This window comes from Colobus angolensis, unplaced genomic scaffold (genome assembly GCF_000951035.1).
Source record: "Colobus angolensis palliatus isolate OR3802 unplaced genomic scaffold, Cang.pa_1.0 Scaffold159, whole genome shotgun sequence".
Taxonomy (NCBI): domain Eukaryota; kingdom Metazoa; phylum Chordata; class Mammalia; order Primates; family Cercopithecidae; genus Colobus; species Colobus angolensis.
The window spans coordinates 6,738,688-6,756,360 of record NW_012114699.1 but is presented as its reverse complement, the minus strand read 5'-3'; the positions used below and the strand labels follow the sequence as shown (position 1 = coordinate 6,756,360).

Here is a 17,673-nt window from a genome sequence, read left to right as displayed (position 1 = left end):
CTCAGTTGAAACTGCAGAAATCACCGGTCTTCTGTGTCCTTCGCGCTGGGAGTTGGAGACTGGAGCTGTTCCTATTCGGCCATCTTGCTCCGCCCTGACCCTTCACTTTTATCCTGACCTCAAGTGATGCACTCACTTCGGCCTCCCGAACTGCTAGGATTACAGGGAGAAGATACTCTAATAAGCATCACCAGTATCTTCACTTTAACATTATAATAATGCCAAGTCTAATTACTCTAAAAGAAATCTAACAATCCACAAAGGTACTGGACATTGATAGAATTGTTTCATGGGATCTGGTTCTTTTCTTTTTTTTTTGGAGACGGAGTCTCGCTCTGTCGCCCAGGCTGGAGTGCAGTGCGCTATCTCAGCTCATTGCAAGCTCTGCCTCCCGTGTTCACGCCATTCTCCTGCCTCAGCCTCCCGAGTAGCTGGGACTACAGGTGCCCACCACCACGCCTGGCTAAATTTTTTGTATTTTTAGTAGAGACAGGGTTTCACCGTGTTAGCCAGGATGGTCTCAATCTCCTGACCTCGTGATCCACCTGTCTCGGCCTCCCGAAGTACTGGGATTGCAGATGTGAGCCCCTGCACCCAGCCGGGATCTGGTTCTTTTCTACTAGGAGAGAAAAAAGGAAAATTGTTGAGGTTTTATGGGATTTGTTAATGCTTTGTACCTTTTCCTGATAAGCAATTTTAATCAAATCACTATTCTTCCAAATTTCAATTTGACCCCTCAGTAACCTAGAAGTTACGGAGTTCATATGGGTACAAGGGTGTGCAATCTTAAACTGATCCAGAGGGTTTTGTGAGGCTCAAACTGATTTCTAGTGTGGTAATAGATTTGAAACCCCTTACACTAATCAGATACTCTGGAACTACAGGTTTAATTTAGTCTGTAGTCTCTGATAATTTCCTATTCAGAACTCAAGAGGAATGGTACAGAAAGTTAATCCAGTCAGCCCTCCCATCATGAAACTTCCAGATGTTGGGGAAGGGTTTGATTTCAAGTCACGGGAATCTGAATCTGTACACAATCCTGTCACCATTAAAGGAAATAAATATACTTCAATTATTGGTTATGTAAAGATGTATTTTTGGAGGAATTTTTCTATCAGTATAAATTTCTTTCACATAACAAATTTTAAAATAAATATAATTTTATAGATATTTTGAACAGAGGCCACTCCAGCTCATCTTCAAAAGGAATAAAGAGTGAGCCACACAGTCCAGGTACAGTATTACTGTAGTATTTCCATTTTAAAGTGAAATATTTTGATATAATTGGTTGTATAGAAATATATTCAATATGTTGTGTAATTTTAAAATACAGGTATTCCTGAAATATTCAGGACTGCAAGTCAACGCTACAGAGACCCACCATCAAATCCAGTGGCTGCCTTGCCTGGATTTCATCCTGTATCTAAACCTTCACAAAGCTCTGTTACTGTTGAGAATGTGTCTAAACCTGTAAGTGTTTATAAAATTACACAATTGGCTGGGCACGGTGGCTCACGCCTGTAATGCCAGCACTCTGGGAGGCCGAGGTGGGAGGATCATGAGGTCAGGAGATCAACACCATCCTGGCTAACACAGTGAAATCCCGTCTCTATTAAAAAATACAAAAAATTAGCTGGGCATAGTGGTGCCCCACTTGTAGTCCCAGCTACTCAGGAGGCTGAGATGGGAGGATTGCTTGAGCCCTGGAGGTCAAGGCTGCAGTGAGCCAAGATCATACCACTGCATTCCAGCCTGGGTGACAGGGTGAGATCCTGATTCAAGAAAAAGACAAAAGCCAACACAGACCCCCAAAATTGTGAACTATCATAGCTAGTTACCTTTTCAGTAGAAAAATTATCCCCATCTTTATGATATAACTCAACCAAAACCCAAAATAATAACTGCAGGAATTATCCAACATGTTAATAAATCAGCTAATAAATAGAGTATTGAAAACTATACTATCTAAACATGAGTGAAAAACTATGATCAGGTTCGGCATACTGGCTTACGCCTGTAATCCTAACACTTTGGGAGGCTGAGAGAAGTGGATTGCTTGAGCTCAGTAGTTTGAGACCAGCCTGAGCAGCATGGTGAAACCCTGTCTCTCTTTAATAAAAAATAAAGGCCGGACACAATGGCTCATGCCTGTAATCCCAGCACTTTGGGAGGCCGAGGTGGGTGGATCACCTGAGATCACGAGTTTGAGATCAGTCTGGCAAACATGGTGAAACCCCGTCTCTATTAAAAATACAAAAAAATTAGGCGTGTTGTCGCATGCCTGTAGTCCCAGCTATTTGGGAGTCTGAGGCAGGAGAACCGCTTAAACCTGGGAGGCAGAGGTTGCAATGAGCTGAGATCGCGCCACTGCACTCCAGCCAAGGCAACAGAGTGAGACTCCATCTCATGAAAACAAAAAACAACAAAATTAAAAATTAAAAAGTTTAATCAGTAATGAAATGTTGGCATATTTGCAACATGAATAATGCATAATGGCAACATTTTTAAATTAATAAACTGAAACAGGTGATCTTAAATTGGAAAAAGTGTTCTGAAGTCATTATTGCTGCTTATTCTGAAAAGGTACTTTCATAGTTTAGCTTTAAAAACTTTTAGTAGTCCGGGCGCGGTGGCTCAAGCCTGTAATCCCAGCACTTTGGGAGGCCGAGACGGGCGGATCACGAGGTCAGGAGATCGAGACCATCCTGGCTAACACGGTGAAACCCCGTCTCTACTAAAAATAGAAAAACTAGCTGGGCGAGGTGGCGGGCGCCTGTAGTCCCAGCTACTCGGGAGGCTGAGGCAGGAGAATGGCGTAAACCCAGGAGGCGGAGCTTGCAGTGAGCTGAGATCTGGCCACTGCACTCCAGTCCGGGCGACAGAGCGAGACTCCGCCTCAAAAAAAAAAAAAAAACAAAAAACAAAAAACTTTTAGTAAAAGTAATAGATAATAATACTTAACATTTACTGGCCTGTTAATATGTACAAGTCTTTGTGCTAATCTTACTTAATTCTTATGGCATCTTTATGAGGTAGGCACAATTTTTATTTTTTTATTTAATATTTTTGAGACAGTGTCTTGCTCTGTCTCCCAGGTGGGAGTGCAGTTGCACGATCTCAGCTCTCTGCAACCTCTGCCTCCCAGGCTCAAGAGATTCTCCTACCTTAGCCTCCTGAGTTGCTGGGAATATAGGCACGCACCACCACACCCAGTTAATTTTTGTATTTTTAGTAGAGACAGGGTTTCACCATGGTGGCCAGGCTAGTCTCGAACTCCTGACCTCAAGTGATCTGCCCCCACTTGTCCTCCCAAAGTGTGGAGTTACAGGCGTGAGCCACGGTGCCAAGCTGTGGTAGGCACTATTATTATTCCCATTTTATAGCTGAGGAAACTCAGGCTCAGAGAGGATAAATGATTCACTCAAGGACACACAGCTTGTAAGTGATGGATCTGGTATTTCAATCCAGGATAACCCAGAATTTTTAAAACATGCGTGTACACACATCCGTTTATCCGTTTATAAAGTATATTTAAGCATATACTTTATTTATTTAGGGACAGGGTCTTGCTCTGTCACCCAGTCTGAAATGCAGTAGCATGATCATAGCTCACTGCAGCCTCCAACTCCTGGGCTCAAGCGATCCTTCCACTTCAGCCTCCTAAGTAGCTGGGACTACAGGCATGTACCACGATGCCCAGCTAATTTGGCTTGTAATTGTTTTTTAGAGATGGCGGGGTGGGGAGGGTCTCACTATGTTGCCCAGGCTGGTCTTGAACTCCTGACCTAAAGCTATCCCCCGCCTCAGCCTCCCAAAGTGTTAGGATTACAGGCGTGAACCACTGCTCAGCCCTATTAAGTATGTACTTTTTAAACAGAAGCACTGCCTTAGAGCATTGGTATACCCTTACAGTTCCGTAAGTCTCTTTCAGGGGTCTGTGAGGTTAAAACTATTGTCACAGACATTTGTGCTCTTCCCTGTGTTGACATTGTAAAACTCTTCAAGTGATTGTAATGTGCAGCCAGAATTGAGAATGACAGACAAATATTCTCTAATGAATTGAGAATCCTACATAAGGAAATTTTGTTTAAAAATTTTAAATCTGTTTCATTATCTGTGTCTCAACTCTTTCAGGCAGGGAAGGAGAGTATTATCTCTCTTAAAGCGAGTGTGATATATAGCTTAAGGACACAGACTTTGTAATCAGGCAGACCTTAGTTCTGATTCCAGCTCCTTCATCTGTAACAGACTGGGTTGTACTGGGAACCTTAACTACAAGATATTTTAGTTTACCTATTTATAAAATGTGAGATAATATTAGGTCTTTATTAGTACTGTTATGATAGCTATTAATATAATACATGTACTGTGAAAGAGGCAAGTACATTTTAAATACATAATTTTTAGTGGCTCTTATTTCAATTGGAAAGGTAAATAACTTGAAGCTCAGAAGTGGCTTGCCCAAGGTAACATAGTTAAATAAATGGACAGGTCTTCTGAATCTCAACCTATTGCCTAGTCTGCCTTACAGTTATATTTGTTACCTTTCTGAAATATTTTATGAGACATAGGAAATTCCCAGTTGGAGAATTATTTAACAGGTTATTTGTTGAATAACGTGTCTGCTTTCTGAAATCGTGGTACTTAATTTATCAGAGATGTCACCTCGGAAAAGGTTGAGAGTGCTACCTTTATTCAGAGGAACTTCTGTTAACCATTTTTGGAAACTGCAAGTGGATATTTTCCACTTTTAAACTTTTAAATAAAAAATATTTAGAGAAAATATTTATTTTGTGGTAAGATTACACTTAGTCACAATTAAGTCATAGTCTAAAACCTAATAATCTCTCAAATGGTAAGCACAAAATAAGCAAGCAAAATCTTTATATCCTCATTATAAAAGTAATGTGTAAGGAGGGGTAGGTTAGAAAAGAGACAGGGAAGAGTACATACTGTATTTTGATTTTTGTTTTCTGTAGATGGTTAGGGTGACATCAGAGTATATCAGGGGACCATATTAATATATATTTGATATCCCTCATTGTTCTCTGAACATTGTACTGGGAACATTGTTCTTTATCATTGGATATTTCCAAAAAATATGATGTTATGTGATAGTATCATTTAATTTATTTAGTCATTTCTTTATTAGACATACAGGTTTTCAGTTTTTGCTATTATAAATCATTCTTCATTAAACATTTTCATTTCTTTAGCATAGATTCTTAGAAATGGAGTAGTTGGAATAATTGGACCAGAGAATATGAACTTTTTTTTTTTTTTTTGAGACGGAGTCTTGCTCTGTCGCCCAGGCTGGAGTGCAGTGGCCGGATCTCAGCTCACTGCAAGCTCTGCCTCCCGGGTTCCCGCCATTCTCCTGCCTCAGCCTCCGGAGTAGCTGGGACTACAGGCGCCCGCCACTTCGCCCGGCTAGTTTTTTGTATTTTTAGTAGAGACAGGGTTTCACCATGTTAGCCAGGATGGTCTCGATCTCCTGACCTCGTGATCCGCCTGTCTCGGCCTCCCAAAGTGCTGGGATTACAGGCTTGAGCCACCGCGCCCGGCCATGAACTTTTTTTTAAAGACCTTGTTATAGACACTGCCTAAATTTCCCCGCAGAAAAGTTGTTCCAAAATATAACCTCTACTTTGCCAGTAATATTATTTTTACATTTTAACGTTTTATTTCAAACTGATTGTAGATTTACAGAAAAATTGCAAAAATAATGCAGAGTTTCCATATACCTCTCACCTAGTAGATGCTAATTTTGGCAAAGACTAATAATTACCTTTGTGTTTTATACCGTATTAGTAATTGGGTTATTAAGATTCTTTATAGTATTGACGTACAGCTAAATTTACCTCTATAAAAGTTCATGAAACAAAATAATCATAACTTTTTACAGGATTTTACAAAGAATTCACAAGTTGGATCAGATAATTCTTCAGTTTTACTGTTTGACTCGACCCAGGAATCACTACCACCATCCCAAGACATACCAGCAATTTTTAGAGAAGGTTTGGTTTACCACTCTTTCATAAAAATTATAAATAGAGACTTGTTGAATGTACATATGGAATTGAATTTCTGTTTTGAAGCCCATACCTTCCTGTTAAGATTTTCACGTATTATAACATGGAATAGAGCTAATCATTCCTGAATGCCTTTCTCGGGTGATATATAAAATTGTGTTTAGTAATAGAATATTTTATTTATTTCTATTAAGTTGGCTAGCACATATTCTTTGCACTCTTTTTCACTTGGAACCAGCCATGGACTGAACAATCTTAATATAATTTCTGTGAGTCAAGGAAGTCCCCTGATGCCTTAAATACTCTGTGAAAACAAGTAGTAATTATTTGGAAAACAGTTAGTATGAGAAAAGGTGCATGGTTGTAATTGATTTCTCAGTATGCTAATATTTTTCTATTCAAATAAATGATGTAGATGTGATAGTTAAACATGATTATAGAGTAGTATTGTAAAATGAAAGAACTAAAGAAACAGTGATTTCCACATGGTAAGTACTCAGTAAATATACTTTGAAGTAATAATGGAAATTTTTCAGTTGAAGTGTTAGAGTTCTTTGATGTCCACCATAACAAAGTTCTTCATTAACCTAAAATAAATTAATATGCCAATAAAGGAATTTTGTCTCACTGAAAAATTCTCTATTCTTTAAGCAATTATTGTTCTCTGTAATTATTAAGCAATTATTGTTCTCTGTATTAGCTAGTTTAATATGTTTCACTAAATGGAAAGAGGAACACAATTTTTTTGAATATGTAAGTATTTACTCATAAATTAGTATATAACCTTTACCAAACCAAAACAAAAAAATTATAGTCATATGAATGCCAAAAATATTTTCCCATTTGATATTACTTGGTTTGATATTCACCTATCTGGGTGTCACTTGTTAGTAAAATAACCAAGAACCAAAATAAACAGATAAAATAGTGTTTTAACTCGGGTTTTGCAAAGCACATGATCTTTATTCATAGAAAAAGTCTGAGTTATTGAAGCTTCCAAAGGGTAAAGACAGTGACTCCTACTGTCTCTCTAAGATTAATACAGCAGAGAGTGGAACTTTGTCCTGAATGGTAAATAGGGTTATAGTTAATTGGGAAGATACAGGTTTAAGCCTTTATTCTAAAGATTTCTGTGGCCTTTATCAAGTCATCTAACCTCTGTATACCTCAGTTTTCTCACATTATTAAAATACTTTTGTTTTTCTCACATAAAGCATTTATTCTCCAGACCTGAAATGAGCCATTTGGGTATTAAATTTTAATTCTTGCAATCTCAGGGCTTTTTAGAGGCCCAAAAAAAATAAGTGGAAAGTGAAAAATGCATTATCAGTTATAAAGAATTTGACAATAAAGTTGTTAGAATGATAATCATGAATGATAATATGTGCTATATGTTCAGAAACATGATTAATAGACTCCTGAGATGATCATGGAAAGTTCTTAGAGAAAGTTGGATTTGAACTTGATTTTGAAGAACGAGGATAGGATTTTTATTAACACAGATAAGAAGAGTTGAGATAGGGAACACCGCAAGCCAAACACAACAGAAATAAATAAGCTAAAGAGTCAGAATTTAAAACTATTGAACTCAGGTTGATTTTATTTAACTTAGATTTATCATGCTTAAAATAAGCATATTTAACAGTCTGTTTTTATTATCCAGCTGGTTATATAATCAGTTGCCTAGTCCAAAGTACTAGCACTCGTTGGTTGTTCAAGTAACCTAAGTATCTCAGAAAAATGTTAGTGATTACACAAAAATTAGTCTTAGGTGCCTTCAGTATAGCTGGCAGTAATTATGTGCTTTGAGGATGGAAAAAATCATTTCTGTTTAAGGAAAAAATCATTTTTATCTCAAAGAATGAAACATAGATTTAACAGAGGAACTCACTAATGTAATACTTATTTTCCTGGCATGTATCTACTCTACTGCTTCTCCTATTAATGTAGTTGTGAGCTTTTAAAACATGACATGCAGTTTTAGAAACCTTATCGCAAAGTACAATTGTATATTATTTTCAAAAATCACTTGTGTTGGGTCTGGTTATAGCCTAAATAGCCCCACTTGTCTTGGGAATGCCCTGAATTATGTAATCCTTTGGTCTTTAAGGTGGTGGCTCTCAAACTTGGGACTATCTTTAGCAATGAAATTCTTACTCAAAATTTATGGAGAAATTAATAAAACGTAAAAGGGTTTCTTTATCTGACATACCCATTATATTTTCTAAGATAGACCGATTGGATTAAGGGGAACATACTTTGAAAGTCATCATATTAACTCTAAACCTTTTCATATGAATGAGTGAGGTATTATCATTCAAGATTAGTTGTTTCTACTTTGTATATAGGGAGTAAACAAGATAATTTAAACCACCTGTTAGGTTGTTAGGTGGAAAAAGAACCAATTTGAATTTTCCATTACACATCTTAAGTTTTTTAAAAAACATTTAAAAGTGTTTCTCTAAACGTTTAGAAGAAATTTTTTAAATATTTTACAAACTCAAATGCATTTAGGCATCTAAATATAAGTTGATGTGTAAAATTTCAGCTCAGAGTATTCTCTGTGCTGTAACTTTTATTTATTTAGCTTGGAATTTTTTGTTGTAACTTTTTTCATGATACTTGTTTGTTTTCTTTATTTGAAAGCATTTTTAGAATTTTTGTGTATAAAGTTTGTGAAGTAAAGATGTGTAGTTCATAGTAGTAGCTGTGCAATTTCTACTTGCTCATATAAATTTTAATCATTATTGTCATTTGTATGTTATGCTTATTAAATTATATTACCTTTAATTTTGTTCCAAACTGTTTTTGCTCAATTTTAAATGTAAAGCCATTTTGGTAGCAGTTTTACATAAGCAATATTCCATACTGAAATATTTACAAATATCTTTCTCACTATTTAAATCTTTGTAGGTATGAAAAATACTTCATATGTATTAAAACATCCTTCTACTTCTAAAGTAAACAGTGTTACTCCAAAAAAACCAAAGACCAGTGGAGATGTTCCTCAAATAAATCCCTCCACTTCATTGCCTTTAATTGGTTCTCCTCCAGTGACATCCTCCCAAGTTATGCTATCAAAAGGTAAACATGAAATCTGGCATGTAAAAAAAAATATTATTTATACATACATTTTAGAAATGGTGATGAATTTTAAAACCATTATTAGTGGTCATTTAAGGTTTTAAAAAGATGAGTTTGAGTCTTAAAAGTCCTTATTTTATTGTAGGTACAAATACCTCATCTCCATATGATGCTGGAGCACATTACCTAAGAGCTTGTCCTAAGTGCAATGTTCAGTTCAATCTTTTGGATCCTTTGAAATACCACATGAAGGTAAAACTTTTTTCAAAATTCGGTTGTTAAAAATGTTCATAGATCCTTGAACATATTAAAAATTAATATACAGTAAATACTGGTTTATCCAGATATTTAGATAAGAAACCTTCTCATATTGGCATTTCCATATAACTTAAGTTAAAATTGATATTCACAATGATTATATAAGATTTTAAAGTCCTTTCCAATGATGAAATTTTTTAAATTAAGTTATGGATAGAACTGGAGGCCATTATGTTAAGTGAAATAAGCCAAGCATAGAAAGACAGATGGATGTTGTCACTCATATGTGAGAGCTAAAAAAGTTGATCTTCCAGAGGTGTAGAGAGTAGAACAATAATAGTTGCCAGAGGCTGGGAAGGGTATGTGTAGAGGGGTAGGGGAAGAGGAAGAGAGGTTGGTTATTATGCACAAAGATACCGTTACATAGGAGGAATAAGTTCTAATGTTTGGTGCAAAGTAGAGTGAAAAATTGCTAGGAGAGAGTAAGATGCTGCCAACGCAGAGACATGGTAAATACTCGAGGTGATGGATACCTCAGACATCCTGATTTGATCATTACGTGTTCTGTGCACTTAACAAAATATCACATGTACCCCATGATAATTTACAAACATTATGTATCAATTTAAATTTTTAAATTAAGTTCATGTGCACTGCAGTGTATTGTATTTTTGTTTGTTTATTTATTTATTGTATTTTATTTTTGTTTATTTATTTATTTGAGACAGAGTCTTGCTCTGTCGCCCAGGCTGGAATGCAGTGGCACAACCTTGGCTCCCTGCAGCCTTTGCCTCTCCAGTTCAAGCAGTTCTCCTGCCTCAGCCTCCCGAGTAGCTGGGATTACACGTGGCACCACCGTGCCAGGCTAATTTTTTTTTTTTTAGTAGAGATGGGGTTTTGCCATGTTGGCCAGACTGGTCTCGAACTCCTGGCATCAAGTGGATCCACTGGCCTCAGCCTCCCAAAGTGCTAGGATTACAGATGTGAGCCACCACACCTGGCCTGCATTTTAATTTTAAATGAAAATAATGTACAAATTGGAATATTTTATTGACTAAATTATGCCATTCTTCAAACTTCCTGTAAAGCAGGTGTTTTATTAGGTGCTTAATCTGTTGTGTAAAATAAAAGCTCCTTTTGTTTAGCTTATTTTTTGCCCATGGTGACATATGCATGTCACATTACCCTAAGAAAAGCTTGTTTTTGCCCATGGTGACATATGCATGTGACATTACCCTATGAAAACCTTAGTCTTACGTTTTAATTTTCAACACTCAAATAAATTTCTAATGATGGAGCATTTCATATGAAATGATAGTTTTAACTCAATCCATAGTGTGGTTTATATAATTACAAATGAATTACATATGTAACAAACCTGCACGTTATGCACATGTACCCTAGAACTTAAAGTATAATAAAAAAAAAAAACAAAAAAAAAAACAAATGAATTCTAGCTTTCTATTAATATAGGAAGCTCTTGAAATTAGGTTTTAGGTAATTTTCACAGTACTAATGGAGTATGGGATTAAGGTAACACTCCACTTAAAATATTTTAGTAAATATTACAGTATTCTGTTATGTGTGTATAAAGATGGTCTGTATTCTCTTTGCATGCCCAATGTAAATGACAGGAAGGGGCAAAGGAGGCAAGAAAAAAAGTCAGTGTTGATTATATGTGGGAAAGAAGTAATGAGAAGAGTGCAAAGCAAAGAAGCAACTTAGAAAAAGGAATTGTTCACTATTTCAAAGATTGGCAAATTTTTATTAAAATTTGGCATTTTACAAAAAAGGAATTCTAAAATTCCAAATACAAACGTCTTTACTCTGACGCAAGACTGTATTGAGTCTTTTGCTGTTTCCACCTCCCTGAGTGTGTTTGGGAAAGGGGAATCCAAGTCTCACATTACCACTATTTTCCCATGGTATCTTCCAATTCTGTTTCATGGTAGTGTTCTTTAGGACATAGATGTATCCATCTTTTATGATTCATTGTGAGTGCACCCTTTAGCATTTTTATAGTGTCCTTTTTGTCTGTTTAATGCTTTGTGTTTGATATCAGGCTTACAACCCTTGCTTTCTTATTGTTTCCACCTGCCTGTTTTATTCTTTGCTTATCCTTTTACTTTCAACCCTCCCAAATCACATTGTTTTTCTTCTTTCTTGCTTTCACCAGAGTTGTTTTTTCTTTTGTGATCCTATATGAAAACTTTTCTTTTAGAAGTGGAGTTAAACCCATGTATATTCATTGGTAGGAGAAATTTAACTGGTCTGATAGGTTTTGTCTTAGTTTTGTCACAATGTTTTGTTATGCTTCTTTGTCCTTTTTTTTTTTAAGTCTTTCACTTTGTGATTTTAGGGAAGTTTTTTCTTTTGTTTTCCACTCTAACTTGTTTTAGTATGTAGTCTTGTCTTTATTTAACACTTTATTTAGTATTTATTTAGTATGTAGTCTTGTATTTTTGTAACATTTTATTGAGATATGATTGACCTATAAAAATCTGTATTTAATGTATACAACTCGATGAGTTTGGAGCTAAGTATACATCCATGAAAACATTACAATTTGTGTCATAAACATAACCATCACCTTCAAAAGTTTCCTCCTACCCTCTATTACCTTTTCGTGATATGAACACAATAGAAAATCTACACTTTTAGCAGATTTTTTTTTTTTTGAGACGGAGTTTTGCTCTTGTTGCCCAGGCTAGAGTGCAATGGCGCAATCTCAGCTCACCGCAACCTCCACCTCCTGGGTTCAAGCAATTCTCCCTCCTCAGCTTCCTGAGTAACTGGGATTACAGGCATGTACCACCACACCCAGCTAATTTTGTATTTTTAGTAGAGATGGGCTTTCTCCATGTTGGTCAGGCTGATCTCGAACTACCAATCTCAGGTGATCTGCCCGCCTTGGCCTCACAAAGTGCTGGGATTACAGGAGTGAGCCACTGCACCCAGCCAAATTTTTTAAGTACGTAATACAGTATTGTTAACTATATGCACTATTCTATATAGTAGATCTCTAGGACTTACTCATCTTAAATAACTGAACCTGTGTACCGTTTGACTAATACCTTCCCATTTTGTCCTCCCTCTAGCCCCTGGCAATCACAATTCCACCCTCTGCATCTATGAGTTTGACTATTTTAGATTCCTCATGTAACAGAAATCATGTAATATTTGTCTGTGACTGGCTTGTTTTCCTTAGCATGTTTTCCAGATCCATACATGTTGGTGCAAATAAGATTTCCTTCTGTTTTTACGGGTGAATAATATTCCATTTCTATGTGTGTATATATATACCACATCTTCTTTATCCATTTGTATATTAATAGATGTTTAGATTGCTTTCATGTCTTGGCTATTATGAATAACCCTGCAATGAACATGGGAGTACAGATGTCTCATTGGGATTCCGATTTCAGTTCCTTTGGCCGTATACACAGAAGTAGGATTACTGTATCATATAGTAGTTCTATTTTTAACTTTTTGAGAAACCTCCCATGTCTTCCATAGTGACTGCACCAATAAAATTCCCATCAACAGTGTGAAATGGTTCCCGTTTTTCCACATTCTTACCAACACTTATCTTTTATCTTTTTGATATAGCTGTTCTAATAGGTGTGAGGGGATAGCTCATTGTAGTTTTGGTTTGCATTTCCCTAGTGATTAGTGATGTTGAGCACTTTTGCACATATGTGTTGGCTACTCATGTGTCGTCTTTTGTCTCTTCAATTCCTGTGTCCGTTTTTAAATTAGTGTATTTGGTTTTTTGCTATTGAGTTGTAGGAGTTTCTCATATATTTTGGATTTTAACGCTTTCTCAGATACAGTTTCTCCTATTTTTTTCTCCAGTTATTCTTAGAGAATTCTTCTAGAGAAATTCTACAACTGTAAAATATACCCAATAAATAAATTAGTTTTATCTCATTGAGTAAAAAAGGCTTTTGTATGAAAGTATTCCACATTAGGATCAGTTTATATGATGTCTTGATTTTATTCATGAGGTAGATTTCCCCTTCAGATATTTAGGCATTCTAGATAGAATATGTTGAGATACTCAAAATGTAACTGATGCTTCTTTCTTTGTGTTCCACACATTTTCTAGCATGTTAAGTCTGAAGAATAGCAGGTTAGCTGTGCTCAAAGTCTGGTTCCAACCAGGCTTCACTTAAATATTACTGTGTTATTTTATAATCAAGTTTATACATAATGGCATATAAAACTACCTTTTAAGCTTTCTTTTTTTTTTTTTTGAGACAGAGTCTCGCTCTGTCACCCAGACTGGAGTGCAGTGGCACAACCTCAGCTCACTGCAACCTCTGCCTTCTGGGTTCAAGCAATTCTTCTGCCTCAGCCTCCTGAGTAGCTGGGACTACAGGCACGTGCCACCATGCCCGGCTAATTTTTTTGTATTTTTAATAGAGACGGAGTTTCACCATATTGGCCAGGCTGGTCTCGAACTCCTGACCTCGTGATCTGCCTGTCTCAGCCTCCCAAAGTGCTGGGATTGTAGGCATGAGCCACCATTCCTGGCCTGAGCTATTTTTTTTTTTAATTATTGTAGATTCGGGGATACATGCGCAAGTTTGTTAACAAGGGTATATTGCATGATGCTGAGGTTTGGACTTCTGATCCTGTCACCCAAATAGTGAACATAGTATGCAATAGGAAGTTTCTCAGCCCCTGTCCTCTTCCCTCCCTCCCAACTTTTGGAGACCTCAGTGTAGTTTCCATCTTTATGTCTGTGTGTACCCAGTGTTTAGCTCCCACTTGTAAGTGAGAACATAAGATATTTAGTTTTCTGTTTCTGTGTTAATTCATTTAGGATAATGGCCTCCAGCTGCATCCATGTTGCTGCAAGGGACATTATTTCATTCTTTTTTATGGCTGTCTGGTATTCCATAGTGTATATGTACCACATTTTCTTTATCCAATTCCCTGTTGATGGGCACCTAGATTGATTCCATGTCTTTGCTATTGTGAATAGTGCTGCAATGAACATACAAGTGTAGGTGTCTTTTTGGTAGAACGATTTATTCCCAGTGGGTATATACCCAGTAATGAGATTTCTGGGTCAAATGGTAGTTTGATTTTTAGTTATTTGAGAAATCTCCAAACTGTTTCCACAGGGGCTGAACTAATTTACATTCCTACCAACAGTGTATAAGCAAGCAGGTAAGCTGTATCTTGACACAGATGTGAAATGGGTGATTTTGGGCCAAGAAAAAAATTATTATTAAATATTTACATCTAAAAAGAAAAATTGTGAAGAAAAAATATTAGATATGTAAACATCCCTGATCTTAAGGTTTTCAATTTGTTTTTGAAGTTATTCCTTTATTAAGATAGTAGGTGTTTATTGTTTGAATTTTTTTAGAATATATAAAAATGGAAGCCACAATTTTGGTGAATATCTTTCTAGATACATTACCAAGCATAGTTTTATATCATCTGGCCTTAGATGTAAACTCAATCGTTTTTTGGTATCTTATCTTTAAAAGAGCTATAGACAAGGCTCATATTTTTTTCCTCTTTCAGCATTGTTGTCCAGACATGATAACTAAATTTTTGGGAGTAATTGTTAAATCAGAACATCCATGTGCTGAAGACAGAAATAAGATTGATTCAGAGACAGGAAAGTTGATCATGTTAGTCAATGAGTTTTATTATGGAAGGCATGAAGGAGTCACTGAGAAAGAGCCAAAGACTTACACAACCTTTAAATGCTTCAGTTGCTCGAAAGTTCTTAAAAATAATATTAGGTATGTAAATATTTATTTTTATTTCTGTTTGAAAGTTGGAATATGACAGATAAGAATATAGTATCTTTACTTTGCTGTGCCATCCTCAGTAAGTAATTATAATACTGTCTACTAAGAACAGAGGCAGATTATCATGTTGGAAAGTTTTTGTTCCTTCTTGTATTTTAAGAGTTTGACTCCAGGATCCACCTAATTGTATTGTTTTCAGATAGCTTAAGAAAAGACAAAATGTATTTTAATTTAGGGGGAAATTATTTCTTTTCCCTGCATTTATTATTGAACTAGGAGGTTTCATGAGAAACTTATATTTTCTAGCTGACTTTGAATCTTACTTTTCTTCATGTCACCAGAAGAACCACTATGCAGCATGACCTTCTCCATACTAACCTTATTTAAAGCTCAAATTTTTCAATTTTAAAATAAATTTGAGACATTTACCAAAACCAAAGAGAAGTGTTTTGGAGGTGTAAAAAAAGATAAAAACCCAAACCTTCACAATAATTGCTATCTAGGTTGATGACATTATCACTTTGTTTCAAGATTATTTTCTTCAGTGATTCATAATTGTAAATAGTTGACGCAGTCTTAAAATTGTTGTTTACATTGAATATGCTTACTTTGAAATTCAGCAAAAAGTTTTAGTAAGCCCTTTGAAAATGGTATGTCCATTTATATTGTACTCTCTGCCATTGAACATCATAGTTCCTTCTCTTCAGAAGCCTTTTAGAGAAGCTAAAATAGCAGACGGTAAAACTGAAAAACAGGCGGTGCCACAAAGGGCACAGCCTGCTAAGAAAAATGAATAGTTTGTGCTAACAGTGAGCCAGTATAATTAGATAAAACAAAAGGTTCTTGTAATTATAGGCATTAAAATTGCTATTGCATGCATTTAGAAACCAAGACACAAATAAAAATATACCAGCAGTTTGTCTTTTGAAGCGCTGAAACCTTCAAAGCTTTCAAAGATTTGTCTATTCCCTGTAGCTGCTTTTGGTGGTAGGGTTTCCATCCTTTCAGTATTTTATTTTAAAATGTAAATAGTATTTTATGTATGGAAAAGAGGCCTGCTATTTTTCTTTGCTAAAAAAAAGTTTTAAATCTAAAATAATGATAACAGCGAATTAGTGGTGTTTCATATGACTATGTTAATGGATTATTTTTAAAACAAAGGTGAAAAAAAACCTTACTGAGCCACTTAATGAAAATAAATTATTTAAAGTACACACTTTTCTAGAGGGCTTTCAGGCCTCAGAGATGTTATTTTGAGTAATAGAATTACATTTTTAAAATTTAGGTTCAGAGACTTTTCTTTGGTTATAAGTCTGAATTTTTGCTCTTATTGGCAAATTGTTTATAGGTTTATGAACCACATGAAACATCACTTGGAACTTGAGAAGCAGAACAACGAAAGCTGGGAAAACCACACCACCTGCCAGCACTGTTACCGGCAGTATCCCACACCCTTCCAACTGCAGTGCCACATTGAGAGTACACACACTCCCCATGAGTTTTCTAGTAAGTGAAAGTTTCTTTGGAATCCTGAATATTACTGACTTTGATCATCCAAACTATGAGGAACCCTTAAAAATTCTGACAGAAAAATAAAAATAAGTAGACTTTGTAATTTGAGGGCAAAATTGAAAAAAAAATCATAACTTTTATAAACTTAGATTAAATGTGTTACTAAAGCCAGGTGTGATGGTACATGCCTATACTCCCAGCTACTAAGGAGGCTGAGGCAGGAGGATCACTTGAGCCCTTGAGTTCAGTACTGTAGATTGCTGTGATCAATTGCACCTGTGAATAGCCACTGCACTCCAGCCTGAGCAGCATAGTAAGACCCCGCCTCTACCAAAAAAAAGAAAAATTACAAAATTAGCCAGGCGAGGTGGCGTGTGCCTGTAATCCCAGCTACTCGGGAGACTGAGGCAGGAGAATCACTTGAACCCAGGAGGCGGAGGTTGCGGTGAGGCAAGATGGCACCATTACACTCCAGCCTGGGCAACAAGAGTGAGACTCCATCTCAAAAAAAAAAAAAAAATTGAAATCTTTCTTATAAACAATTCATTAGTGGAAACTTCCTTGGCATAACATGCATTGTGTGTAGGGGACTAAATTAGAACACCCAGATTCCATGGTTTTCAAATTTGAAATCAGTTGTCTTGATTTACACTTTAGACAAAAAGTAACTGCAAAGTTAGTTAAGATTTAGAGTCTGAGAAGCGAACAGATTTGGTTCAGATTCCAACTTTGCCTTTTACTGCAACTGTGAGATCTCAAGCAAGTTACTTAATTTTTCTGTGCTTCTGGTTCCTCATCTGAAAAATAGGAATAAAAAATAACAGTACCTTCCTCGGTGATGTTACGAGAATTAAATAAGCTAATATATCCTTGGAACAGCATTACAGAGTTAACAGCTATAAAATTGTTAGAACCACATCACTATTACTTCTACTATCATTATTACTTGTTGTTGTTATGGATGTACAAAATGAATCTTTTTTATACACATCCTTAAATGGTATAATGTGTTT

The 17,673-nt window shown here is 36.0% G+C and overlaps 1 protein-coding gene across 1 annotated transcript in view; it reads left to right on the top strand.

The window, feature by feature from the left end:
- Window positions 1-17,673, top strand: part of ZNF280C (zinc finger protein 280C) — a 68,601-nt gene that overhangs the window by 27,323 nt on the left and 23,605 nt on the right. Inside the window, exons 4-10 of the mRNA XM_011936991.1 lie at window positions 1,168-1,233; window positions 1,334-1,470; window positions 5,906-6,017; window positions 8,946-9,116; window positions 9,262-9,368; window positions 14,916-15,139; window positions 16,497-16,654. Of these exons, the coding sequence (XP_011792381.1) occupies window positions 1,168-1,233; window positions 1,334-1,470; window positions 5,906-6,017; window positions 8,946-9,116; window positions 9,262-9,368; window positions 14,916-15,139; window positions 16,497-16,654 (975 nt within the window). The remainder of the gene's footprint in view (window positions 1-1,167; window positions 1,234-1,333; window positions 1,471-5,905; window positions 6,018-8,945; window positions 9,117-9,261; window positions 9,369-14,915; window positions 15,140-16,496; window positions 16,655-17,673) is intronic.